Source organism: Vanellus vanellus (assembly GCF_965231255.1).
Source record: "Vanellus vanellus genome assembly, chromosome: Z".
Classification (NCBI taxonomy): domain Eukaryota; kingdom Metazoa; phylum Chordata; class Aves; order Charadriiformes; family Charadriidae; genus Vanellus; species Vanellus vanellus.
The window spans coordinates 77,834,952-77,847,573 of NC_138908.1; the positions used below are offsets into that span (position 1 = coordinate 77,834,952).

Here is a 12,622-nt window from a genome sequence, read left to right on the forward strand (position 1 = left end):
AAGATCGGAGAGATGTCAGCCTTCCTCCAGTCCTCAGGCACCTCTCCTGTTCTCCATGACCGTTCAAAGTTTGTTTGACTTATGCACCGTGACTGCCCTGTTTGAATTCTTCACTGCAGACTGCTACCGTGACTCCAGGCTCTTCCTCTCCCCGTCTTGGGGAAAGCGTCTCGTCACCTCTGTCATCATTTCAGTTCTTACCATTATGCTCAAGTGCCCAGTCACTGTGGAAAATGGCTTCTGAGGGCAGGTTTAGTTTTCTGTTTTACCCCTGCAGAATGCTTGCTCAGGTGTTAGGGTGCCATTCCAGGGAGGCTTAAACTGCTCTAGTTTTGGGTTTCCATTGCCTGGCCTCCTCCTGACCTGCTGGCTGTGCTCTCACACCTCAGTCTCTCATCTCCCCTGTGGGCCTGTCCTGCTTAATTTCACCTGACACAACCAGGGACTAGTGTGTAGTTGGTTGACTCCCTGGGCTGCCTCGCCACCTGGTTGCACACACACCAGTGCTAGTGCAAGGCCAAGGGGTAGCAGCATCCAGTGGGGGAAGCTGGAGGGGGCAGGAATACATCAGCCCGCAATTAGATGGGCTTAAGTAGTCCCACCCTTAAAAATAGGTTATTTGCTGTGTACTGTGACTCCTTGATGGCCAGATGGTTCTTGCTGAGGGGACCATACTATGGGTGAGGGGTTGATTGCTGTGGAGTGGAGGACAGGGATGGAGGTAGCAGCTGCCCAGTGAATTTTCATTTAACGTGAGATTAGTCGAGGTAACACGTGTTGCTAAACCCTGAGGCTGGAGCCCAAATAGGTTTTGTTGTAACCTCATAACCTGGTCAGGGCCTTGCTGCCTAACTGTATCGGTGCTGGCAGAAATCCTTATGGTTGCTAATGCTGTAGAACTGGCCCTGACATCCCCGCAGCTGCCACCCAGGGCCCTGGGCTGTGTTGTCTGCCATCTCTGGGACTAGTTCCTCTTTCAATGGCTGCCATCATGCTGCTGAGCCTTCCCATGCCCGTTATTCATGGTTAGAGCACTCAGACGGTGCACGGGCATCCTCTCCTCAACCCTCCGTATCACCCCTCTGCCTTTCTGCTGGGGCTGTAGGCTTACAGCCGCAGGAGGCTGAGGCAGAGCAGAGTTGACAGCAGAGCTTCAGTGCCATGAAATCACGCACACTTATCTCACCGGACATTTGTCAAAACTTGCAGTAACAAAGCTGCAAGTACATTCTTGTCACTGCAGAGATGCCAAGGAGTGCTAGCTGCTCAGCCAAGGCAGACTGGCTACTACTACACCAAAGAATTCAGATTCAAGACGACAAGTTTTGCAAGGGCTGGAGATGCTCTTGCTTCCTTTCAATGACTTTTTTAGTCTTTTCCAGCCTTCCCCAGGTGCCCTCACGCTGAGTGTTTGGCTGCCGTTCTCCTGAGTGTGCCAGGGATGACAGAGTTAATGTTGATCCAAGGCTTGGCAACCTTGTAAGCATGCTGCTGATGCTAGAGCAGACATCGCTGTGTTTGCTGATTTAAAACACCAAGGAATGTCCAGAGGAAGATTCCTTCTGGTCCAAACCAAGGCTCTTTGGGAAACCTGGCATCCTGGGGAGCCAACTCTGCCCTGTGTCCCCCTGCTGAGGTTGTCACTGGAGCCTGCTGGGTCTCTCCTGAAGCAGTTATTCCAAGAGGTTCATTTCTGGTCTGAGTGTAAGAGGGGACATGTCATCCTCAGCATGCTCCACAGAGCAGTTTCATCCTCCTGCACTCCACAAAGCTGATGCTCTTTGGGCTTTTGGAAGCATTGTGCCTGCACTCCTTGCCAGGGCTGCTGCCCAGTGCCCTGTCCCTCTGGGCAGGGGAGAGCTCCGCTGGGAAACTTCCCTGTCCCAGGCCAGTGGTGGGACAGTGTGTCCCATGGTCCTGGCCCAGGGCAGGGGTGGAATTGTCTCTAGTTTGTGCTGCCTGAAAAATGGCAACCAAAAGCCACCACCGCTGCAAAGGGTTGTGGCTGTTGGGAGCATCTCCCTGCCCCGATCCCTGGGGCCGGTGCTGCCTGCACCACCATCCCAAGGGCTGGCACTGCTGCGGGGATTCTAGGGCTCCGTCTGTCTCCATTCCTATGCCCGTTTCTCCATCCCATCTCCATCTACTTTTCCCTCAACACTTCAGGCTGTTTATTTACGCCAAGGCATGGTCACGTTCTTGGTGTGCATGTCTCCCGTTCCCCTTAGAAGCAGCAGGGCTGGGGAGCACTGCCGTCTCCCTGGCTCTGACTCTGCCTCCCTGCGTGGCTTGGAGCAAGATCGTTGTTTTATTTTTTGTTATTAACCTCTCTGTGCCTCAGTACCCCATTTGGGATAAAAAAAGGGGATGAACCCAGTTCTGGAAAGCAATTTGGGAGCTCTGCGTGCCGCGTGGTGCTACGCTTTCCTGGGTATCTACATATCTGGCCGTTAGTGCTTGTGCTCCCATTCAGCAGCTACACCGGGAAGGTGGAAGTGATGCTTGAGTCTCTGCTGGGAAGTAGAGCCTTTTTTCCTTTAAAAAAAAAACCCAAAACAGGCAAGTTGGCAGCACTCATTCACTCAACAGCTTCACCCCTGGACCGCCGTGGTCCCGGGGGCCGATGCCCCACGTCCAGCCCACTTGCCGTGCCGGCCGACTGCTGACCCGCCTCGCCGGGGGCTGCGCCGTACCTAGCGTGCGGGGGGGGTGGGGGAGGGGGTGTCGCTTTGTTATTAAGCGATTTGTTAATTAATCTGTGGTGGGGGAGAATTGCTCTCCGAGGGTGGCATGGGGCTCCGGGCGGATGTGGAACAGATGTCTGCTAATAAAGCCATGAGATGGAAAGCGGACGGTGGTCGCCTCCTTCTTCGCGCCCCCGGGTCCCCCCCAGACCTCCGGGCCCGGGTACCCCAGAGCCCCGCGGTTGGCAGCTTCGCTTCGTGCCGAGGTTTGGTCCTTCTCGGCTACCGTCGTTCTGGCGGGTAGGCCGCCGTCTCCGCCCCTTCTCTCCATGTTTATCTGTTGCCTTGGAGACCGCTGGTTCCGGTCAGCTCGGCCAGCCAATCGCGGCGGCGGCACGGCGGGCGCCGACCAATCAGCGGGAAGGCGGGAGGAGAGTGGCGCGCACGGGCGGGTGGCGGCCATGAAGCGGCGGCGCGGGTCTCCCCCTGAGCCGGGCTGCCTGCGGGACTGGGCCACAAAGAACCGGGCCCTGGCCGACCGCTGGCGGGTGAGATGCGTCCTCTCTCCCCCTCCTTCCCGATCCCCGGGGCTGCCTTTCCCGCGACCGCGCTGCCTTCGGTGCCGGTTTCCATGGGGAGGGTGTCGGCTGGGGCTAGGCCGCAGCCTGCCCGTCGGCCGCGGGGCGGGCCGGTCCCGTCGCCAGGCCGGCGAGTGAGTGTCTCCCTTGCAGGGAGCGCGGTGCTCGGGGGCCGACGGAGCGGTGGCGCGGGAGATGCGACAGCAGCGAAGGGGCTTCGGGGAGCTGCTCCTGAGGATGCAGGGTGAGTGGCGGCCCGGTCGGCTGGGGCTGGCCTGTCCTGTGCCTTGTCTTCATCCTCCCTCCCGCTGCCATCCCGGACCTGAAGCGCGTGGGTGTGGAAGCACCAGGCACTGGTGTTTACCGGCCTGCAGCTCTGGTATCCCCGTGCTGGAAACAAACTTCTGTAAGGAAGTGAAACGTTCCTAAGCTGAACTGGGCCTGCAAAGGGATTAAGGCCCAGCCCCGATCTCTGCCTAATCTTGCTGAGGGATGTGAACAGAACCTTGGGGTTTCTGGAAAGAATGAGGCAAATGTTGTACTGGGAAGCTGGGGAAGGGGCTCCCTGCCATAGCTGTAGTACAGAAAAAGCTTTATGTGAGGGAAAGTGGGAAACCTGTGCAAAAGGGTGAATGTGTATTGGAAGAGGGTAGGCTATTTATACTCTTTTGGGAAAGCTGAAAGATCTTAGTTCTGGAGGACTGGGGACTGGATGTCTAAAGCAGTGTCTGTGCCTGGAGAGGTGACACTTGCTGTCTCTGTAGGTGCTGCAGTTCCCAAGCTATTAAATATCACCACCACAACAACAACAAAAAAATACTTGCTAGGACACTTCTGTTGTTACAAAGCCAGGTGGTGACACCTTAGCATGGATGGTTGTTGGATTTTTTCCTAATCAGCTCAATTTCTTGTTGGGTTGGCTGTGATCGCAGGGCTGCCGGCTGCCCTCCCTGCCCTGCCTCTGGAGCTTACTGTTCTCTACAACTCCCTGCTTTTTACTATGGGAGCATCTGACTCTGCCAGCAAAGCAGACGCTGAAGAAATACGCCAGTGGCTCCTCAGGGGTAAGGAGATCGTTCTCTGTATGGGGGCTCCTTGGGCTGAGGAGATTGTTCTCTCTGCTTCAGAGATGTGTGGTGAGTGGCTGGAGGCAGGGGAGCTGTGAACAAGGGAAGCTTGGCTTTGCTGGGAATGGCAGGAGGTGGGGTGGCTTGTGGCCAAGGATGATGTGCAGGTGCTTGGCTGTCTCCCTGCTGCTTCCCGCAGGGATGAGCCAGAGGTTTTAAGGGAAGAGAGAGTTTTAGTATGGTGTCAAGTCTCTTAGCAAAGTTTTAGTGATGGTAGAAAAAGAGTGTTTTCTTTAATTATGGTGTGCTGTCTTCAAAGAAAGCTCACTGAAATAGGCTGCAGGTCAGAGGGGGCTCTTCAGTGTTGGCACATGCTTGTTCAAGGGCAAGTGACTTTAGGACACCTCAGCAGAGCTGGAGATGTAGTTCTGAACCGTGTGCTGTCTCCTGAGTGTGCTGCTGTTAACTCCAGTGTCTGAGAGCTTGGTTTCCATGCCGCTGAGGCGTAGCGAGCCCTGTAACCCCATTCCTTCCCTCGCTACAAGGAGCCTGAGCTTGCTTGAGGCTCTGCCTCCCTCTTGGGAGGGTGTCTGTTACAGAGCACCAACCTGTTGTCTCCTGGCTGGGTTTTTTTTTGTTGTTTGTTTTTTTTTTTTCAGTTTTGGAGGCTTGTGGGGCATGCGGGCAGGATCTTAGCACCGAAGAATTGTGGCAGAAGGTGCTGCAGGAGGTAACTGTGGAGGAGCTGCAGGGACCTTTGCACCGACTGGGCGCCCTGCAAGCAGCATGGTGGCTGGCAGCCAGCCGCCTGGAAAGCACTGCTGGCCTCTTCAGGCTCCTGAGCAATGATGAGGTAACTGGGCACGGGCGGATGCTGCGCAGTTCCCGGTTACCTGCACCAGAGTGTCTGCACAGATATAAATATCCACGGGTTTGCTAAAGGAGGCAGAGCTGGCATAAATACTGTGTTTGTCATAAACTCCACTTGGCAAAATGTTGCTGTGGCATTTGGAGACCTGAAACTATCAGTGCTGCCTAGTCAGCGTGAGTAATCTTCTCCCTGGTGTCCCAGTGCAGCCTAATGGCCCCCAGTGCCTTAATAGTCCCAGAATATCTCCTCCCTGTTGGGGTCCCGGACCTCAAGGTGCAAGACAGAAGGCTTGGGCAGGCTGGAGGAGGGGTTGCAGGTGGATTTACAGCCTATGTAGGGAGCAAGCTGGGAGCAATGGGATGCAGAGGAACCTTCTCTGCTGATTGTAAGGCTGCTGAGGGGTCCCACCTTGTTGAATGCCCTCCAACAGTGCTTGCATCTGCCTTTCCAGGAGCCCCTTGAGGTACACCTTGCTCTGAGATGAGGAGGTGCTGCCCCGGGCCAGGCAGGAATCACTGCATCGAGGGGGATGTAGTTGAAGTGAGTGGGTGGTAGGATACTGCTCCCCACCACAGAGAGCACTGTCAAAGAGTTTGGTGGGACCTCTGTTTCCCTGTGCCCTGGGATCAGTGTTCCCTGCTCCACTTTAGCATTCCCTGCTCTCTCTCCTCTGTGTATTCACAGGACTCGGGAAGAGCTTGCTGCAGCGAGGGGAAGAATGAACTCCTCTCCCTGCTCAAGGCATGGCAAGTGCCTGCTGAGGTGGCCTCTCTTCCCCTTGTACAGAGCGCCGAGGACTTGAAAGAGATCCTCTGCACTGCAGCAGCCTTCCTGCAAGGTTTGTGTGGAGGAGGTACTCATGCCTGCACAGTCTCTCACTGCCCTCCTGTCCCAGGTCTCCCGCTCCCTGCCCTTATCATGGTTTCTGTTCCCAAGCAAACCAGCCCTTGGGGTTTTCTGGGCTGTTCCTTAGGAAGAGGGCCTGGACTGAGCCTCTGGGTCTCAGCTTTGCTATTCAGTATTCAAAGAGCCTCTCTGCTTTTTTGTCAGCTAAGCCTTTCTCTCCACTGTCACAGGGTTTCTCTGCTTGTCTGTAGCTTTAGGTAGGTGTCTGGGCCCTACAGTGATCTTGTATAAAGCAGAAGGTTCGCAGGGGGCTTATGAGGATTTTCCTTTCTTCTGTCTGTCTTCTGGCACCTGCCTTGTTCTGTCTGTCTTCTGGCACCTGCCTTGTTCTGTCTGTCTTCTGGCACCTGCCTTGTTGCAAGCACATTGTTCCTGTCAGATTATGGTGCTCTGGGAGCCACACAAAGCTATTGTGCATCTTTGTAGGCTGGTGTCACAGGAGGTTAATGATCTCATCCGACTGCTGTGTTCTGTCCTGCTTGTGGTTTTCCTTCGCTCACTGTCTTGACAACCCCAGCAGCTCTGGGGGCAGCCAGTACTGCCTCACTGTGCTTAGGCTGACGTCAGGCTTTCATGCAAGGAGGAAGGGCAGGAGCTCCACAGACCTCTCAAAAGCCTCTAGGGTGGCAATAGCACTTTCATTGGGCAAATGGCAGATGTAAATGTGATGTAGGCATGTGAGAGCAGTCACAGAGCTTGAAATGAGGACTGAAAGAAAAGCAAATACTATTTGCAATAAATACTCATGAATTAATATCCCAAAGTATCCTGCTGGGAAATGGCACAGATATGCTGGAAAAATTGTTTCTGAGATTCTGTGTGTGCTTTCCTATCTGCAGTTCCATTACTGTGGTTGAATGCGTAGGTGGACCTGCCTAACACCTACCTCCGCCCTTGTTCTAGGCCAAGGCAGGCATCTTGGTATCTGGGCTTGGAACCTTGGAACTCTGCTAGACATTTCCATTGAGTGGCTTGTTCTCTTGCAACACCATCAAACCAAAGATGGCAGCTTGGCACCATCCTGCTGTGCATTGCTGGGTGCGGAGGGAATCAGGCAGGTCCCTATGTCATTGGGAAGAAAAGAGCATGTATGCTTGTTTGGGGACCAGGCGGGCCTGGAAGCGGAGCTGCAGAGCTGAGATGTTGGGTCTGTCCTAGGGCTGCAAGAGCTGGAGGCTGGAAACTTCCCCACTGCCCTCTCCCTCCTTCAGGAGGCTGCTGGAGGATTCTGCTCCAAGAGGGTCCTGGCCCAGATCTACACCTGCCTCGGCTGCTGTGCTCAGCGAATGGTAATGGCCAGGCCTCTTCCCCGTCAGTGGGGAGAGGCAAAACACAGCCTAGAGCAGGGTGGGAATGTTCAGGCTGATGTCCGTGCTCCTTCTGCATGGTCGTAGGCTGCTGCAGCAAGGTGATGTTTTGAGCAGAAGTTGGCCTTGTGGCCCTAGCCTCCTTGTGCAGCTGCAAAATCCAGGCAGGGATTTTATCTGAGTGCAAAGGGTTGCTGCAGAGAGAGAAGCTCAAAATCCAGCCTGAGGAGGCCTGCCTTTGGCTAAAGTGCTGCCCTTGCTTACTGGGGATCACTGGGGAAGCAGAGCAGGGACCTGGATCCCACTGAACAGTAAAGATGTCAGCCAGATGACCTTGCAATATGCACCTCTTCCCATCTAACTAGAGCAAGCCTCAGACAGCCCTTCAACACCTGAAACGGGCCCTCCAAGTGGACTTCTGGTGCCTTCCTGCCCTGTCCCATGTGGCAGCAGTGTACCACGAGCTGGGGGAGACCGAGGCGGAGCTGCAGGCCCTGGCTCTGCTCTATGAGGTTTGTCTGCTTCTTGTAGTTCTGGGTTGATTTTTGCCCAGGAGAGCCTGCACATTGCTTCAAGCAGACTTCTCCCATCTGGGGGGCTGTTTGACCCTGGAGGGTTCCCCAAAGTAGGCTACAGCTGATCCAGTCATGGTGCTGCCTTCAGCAGTGGGCAGGAAGGAGCCCAGTGAGGTCTGAAATTCCTACTCAGCACCTGGCTGTTGGAAGTGTCAGGACCTTTGGATCTCAGTACATGTTCTTGGTGGCTTGGGAGATTAGGTTACTCTCCAGTGTCAGAGAGTATCGGTCTCTTAATAAGCTATCCAGTAAAAAGGCCTTTAAAAAGGCAGACTGTGGCTGTGGCAGGGTGTGCGTTAGCTGTGGAAGTCTCGGTCTGCCTGGGAGGAGCAGGTCACAGCAGTAGACCCAGAGTTAGCTCTTTGGCTGTTTGAAATCCCTAAGAAACAAACACAGCTATGGAGAGCAATCTCCCTCATTACAAATTGCCTAAGATCTGGTCTAATTAGGTCCACAGCTGCAATGGGATATGGTGTTCCAGGCAGCTCAGAGCACCTTGAACTGAAAACCTGAGGTGATCTGGGTGACCTTGCACACTTTCTGATGCTGTATGGAGATCAGAAGTCTGCCTGTCCCTGTGTGATCCTGGTTGCTCTTCCTGGAAGTGGCTGTGCTGTACTGAGTGAGAACAGTGTGGCTGTGCTTATGAAGTGCAGCGCTTCTGCTTGTCTGGGTGCATCTCCAGATGCCAGAAGTGGCAAGTGATTGCAGCTGCTCAGTACTTGACCAGTGTTGTGTTGACCACATTTTCTGTTCTTGTTTCACAGGCTCTGGAAAAAAACCCTCCAGCAGCTGCTTTCTCTAGTCCATATTTCCTAATCCAAACAGAGCTCCTTGTCCACACACCAATACTAGCTTCTCTCCTTCGCCATCGCCACCCCTCTGAAGTGAAGTACCTGCTGGCACAGCGGTGTCTCCAGGATGGGAGGTAACAGCGCCTCTGGCCAGCTTGCAACAAGCTGCTTGTTTGGGCTCTGTGCTTTTCTCTGTGCTCCTGGAAACTGCCCAGTTCAGTACTGCTGTTGTAGGTCTGCTCAAGTCACGGGTATCACCACCAGAGCAAGTGTGGTGCAGGGAGAGCCTGTGGGCTAGTGACCCAGGTTCCACCTGAGTGCTGGCACTTCTTTGGGTCCCCCTGCCCCTTCCACCACATCTTCTGGCCCCATTGCAGGGTGACTGATGCAGTGGAACATTACCTGGATTTTCTGGCTCTGATTCAGGACGGGCTGCAGCAGCAGGTAGGTGTCCTGGTAAGGAGCTCCCTTGGTGACATGGTAGATGAGGTTTGGATCCCCTTCCTAAGGTGTGGGCCCAGGTGTCACCCATGGACTCCAGGTTTCAGTGTCTAGTTTGAGGTGTGAAGGAAACGAGGTGGGGGTCCGCACCTCTGACCTGTAGCATGTGTACCTTTGGATTCACACCAGACACCACTTGCCACCGCTGTTTGGAGAAACAGCTTCCCCTCCCCTGTGGGAGCAGCTGTTGGCTTGGTTTTGGATGTCCTTTACTTCAAGAGTAGGGATTTGCAACCTAGACTATTGAGCTGTTGGTGCTTCACAGCTTCTGCCTCCAACAGGCTCCATTGTCTGTGGGAGTGGGTCTGAGTTTTGCTGGGCAGCAACTACGGGTTCCCAGTAAGCGTAGGATCATTCTTCTTGGCTGGGTGCTCTGCAGTTCTGCATGGGTGCACTGCCACTGCTCTTGCACCCCAGGTACCCCTAGACAGTGGCTCAGCTCTGCCCAGGATCCCCGAGGTGTTCCTGGAAGCAGCGTCTGCCTTAGAGCAGGCCGGGAGGTACCAGGATGCCATAACCCTGTGTGAGGAGGTCATCAGCCGGACGACTGACCTGATCCCACGGATGTTACAAGTAGAGGAGAGGCTGCAGCAGCTGGAGTGTGCATCGCCAGGGGCAGGGCTGTCCCAGAAGAAGGAGAGTCTGTGCTGCCTTGCCTGGAGAGCAGCTGGGTACCTGCACCAGGGCTGGGCATGGGCCACGCTGGGCGAGAGCAAGGAGGCCATAGCGCAGTTCAGCAGGTGCCTTGGCGATCTCTTGCGAGTCCAGCTTTACAGATCTGGCGTTGAACCGACAGGTAGGACGCTGCACAGCTGGGACCTGTGTGGGGCCTGGCTTGGTCAGGATCTGCGTGCTTGGCAGCACTGAGTACAGGAGCAAGGCGCCGGGCCCAGCGTCACCTCTGGCAAGAGACGCTTGTCCCAGCGTGCTGAGCTCTGTGCCATCCCAGAGCTGCTGAAGAGACAGGCTGGCTTTGGTTGGAGCTGTGTTTGGCCTCGGCTCTGCCTCCTTCACTGGTGTCCAGGTGACAGTTAAATGGGTTGTGAACCATGAAGCTTCTCAAATCCAGATTTTAAGAAGAGACCTGTACCAGTTGTGTATATGAGCAGCCAAAGGCCAGGCTGCTGCAGAGGTCACTGTTCACCACAGCCATGTAATGTACCAAGCTCTTGGCGTTCTTCACCATCACCCTCTGCCACCTCCCAGCCTCTCCCAGCCTGGTGGAGAGGGTAAGCTCTACCACCAGATGTTCGGGGAGCTGGAAGATGAGTAGCCCAAGTAAATGTTTGGCCTATCCCAACTGCTAACTAGGCTCAGCCTACTGGGATGAGGGAGGGAATGTCTGGAGGATGCTGTCTCCAGGTCCTTGTGTCTTTCTGTGCCAGAGAATATGCTGTCAGAAGTGGAGGTGCTCCAGAAGATCAGATTGCTCTCCCTCATCGGGAGAGGTATACAGTTCCTGGAGCTGGGGAAGCACAAGGAAGCCTTGTTAGATTTCCAGCATGGTTTGCAGATTTCACCAGGTAAGAGCCTCGTTTTGGAGAGGAACAGAGGCAATTTCCACCAGTTTGTCCTCGGCTGCTTTGCTGTATTCAGCAGAAAGGTCATACGCTTTAGACCACGCTTCTGTGGATGTCACAGAATACAGTAGGGCTACTAGCAATGTTACATACTTTACATGCTGCTCTGGGGCCTGGTCAGCTGCCTGGAGAAGCAGACCAAACCTATTGTCAGAGGAGTATATCAGAACCCTGCCCACAGCCTGATCCCTGAGACAGCTTGGAAGATTCTCCCTGCCCAAACCCCAGCCTGGTACAGCCAGCTTTCTCCTAGAGAGGGTCTCTTTGGCAGAACAGAGCAGCTGGGGTCTCACTTCATCCTAGGAAGCGGCATGTCCGTGCCTGGCAGCCCAGAGGCCTGTCAGGGGAGAGGGGAGCGGAGTGGGGAGCCGCATGTGTCCCAGGCACAGCCGAGGCGTGGCCAGTGTTGCTCCCAGGGGTGACCTCCCCTGTTCAGCTCTCCAGCCACGCTGCAGGTCTGCAAGTTTCACCGGGATTGGCCAAACCTGCTGGTCCCAGTCCTGACCGCGACTCACTCCCTTCTGGAGTGGGTGCAGATCTGCCTACAAGGAAAACCCCAATGTGCGTCCAAAAACAGGCGTGGCTGGCTGTGCTGCAGGGCCGATGCCATCCGCCTTGGGTGCCAGCCTCAGGCTTAATTAGAGCCTGTGACACAGCTGGGACGGTCTCCTCCCCATTACATCACCTCTCCTTGGGCATATGTCCTTCACCTGGCTCCCAAGCTTCTTTTGCAACGCCTTGCAGCCCACAACCAGCGCTGGGGACCTGCTCCTCCCTTGCTGAGGACTGAATCTCCCTTTGGGTCTTGCAGGTGACCCAGCTGCTGCTCCCTACCTGGTGCAGGCCCTCTGGAAACTGGACCGAAAGCAGGAGGCGGTGGCTCACTGGCAGAAGTTCTCCCAGAGCCCCCCCAGGGAGGGCGGGCAGGGAAGGTGTGTGGAAGGATAGGTGGGATCTCAGTGGGCTCACACATAAGAGCCTGTGCGAGCAGGTTAGTCCATCTCCCACCAGCCTGCAGCTCGGATGTGTCTGAGGAGCTTCTTCCCTCTGCCTCTGCTCAGAGAGACCACGGGCAGCAGCTCTGCAGGGCTTCCCAGAGACACGGAGCTAAACGGGGGTGGGGGGCAGCGCTGGGGGCTCTGCGCAGTACACCGGGAGCAAAATTCCTCGTCGGATGGCGGCGCGGGAACACTGCCACCGGTGAGGCTGCAGTGCTGCCCTCTCCTGCAGGCCCGTCCCTTTGTACCTGGCCTCCTGTCTGAAGCGGGCGGCATTCCCACATGGAGAGTCTCTTGCCAGGACCATACGGGATTACCTCGGGACCCCGTGAGCTAACCCCGCCTGCCTCCCCACGCCGGAATTTTAAGGCCAGAACCGCTCCCGGATGCAGGGTGCCCGAAGGACTGGCACAGAGCACATCCCCTTTTTTGTAATAAAACCCTCAGCTCCAGTTAACATGCTTTTCTTTCTGTGCCCTTTTTCCCGAGCATCACGCTGCCTGCAGCTGCTGTCAGCCCCTAGGCTGTGCCCTGGGTGCGTGGGACATACTCGGAGTCCGTCTCTGCCTCACGGCCGTGGCCACGCATGAGGCCCTGCCATCTAAGTCACGCCCTGGTCCCTGAGCACCCGCCTCCCACACCTTCTGATTGGCTGCAGCCTTGCCGCCCCTTTCCTTTTGCTCGGGCGCTAGCCAATCGCGAGACGAGGCTAACCTGGATGGCCGTCGGGGCAGGGCCTCCGGCCCGCATTATCTCATTGG

At 55.6% G+C, this 12,622-nt stretch overlaps 1 protein-coding gene across 1 annotated transcript; it reads left to right on the plus strand.

The window, feature by feature from the left end:
- Positions 1-3,145: 3,145 nt before the first annotated feature.
- FANCG (FA complementation group G) lies at positions 3,146-12,316 on the plus strand (the record flags this gene model as incomplete). The annotated part of the gene is made up of 13 exons (XM_082497204.1): positions 3,146-3,232; positions 3,416-3,506; positions 4,195-4,326; positions 4,989-5,182; positions 5,885-6,038; positions 7,265-7,395; positions 7,779-7,925; positions 8,756-8,916; positions 9,160-9,226; positions 9,701-10,079; positions 10,669-10,806; positions 11,675-11,795; positions 12,094-12,316. The coding sequence occupies 13 exons, from the start codon at positions 3,146-3,148 to the stop codon at positions 12,191-12,193; spliced, it is 1,902 nt and encodes a 633-aa protein (XP_082353330.1). The 3' UTR covers positions 12,194-12,316.
- Positions 12,317-12,622: the final 306 nt, after the last annotated feature.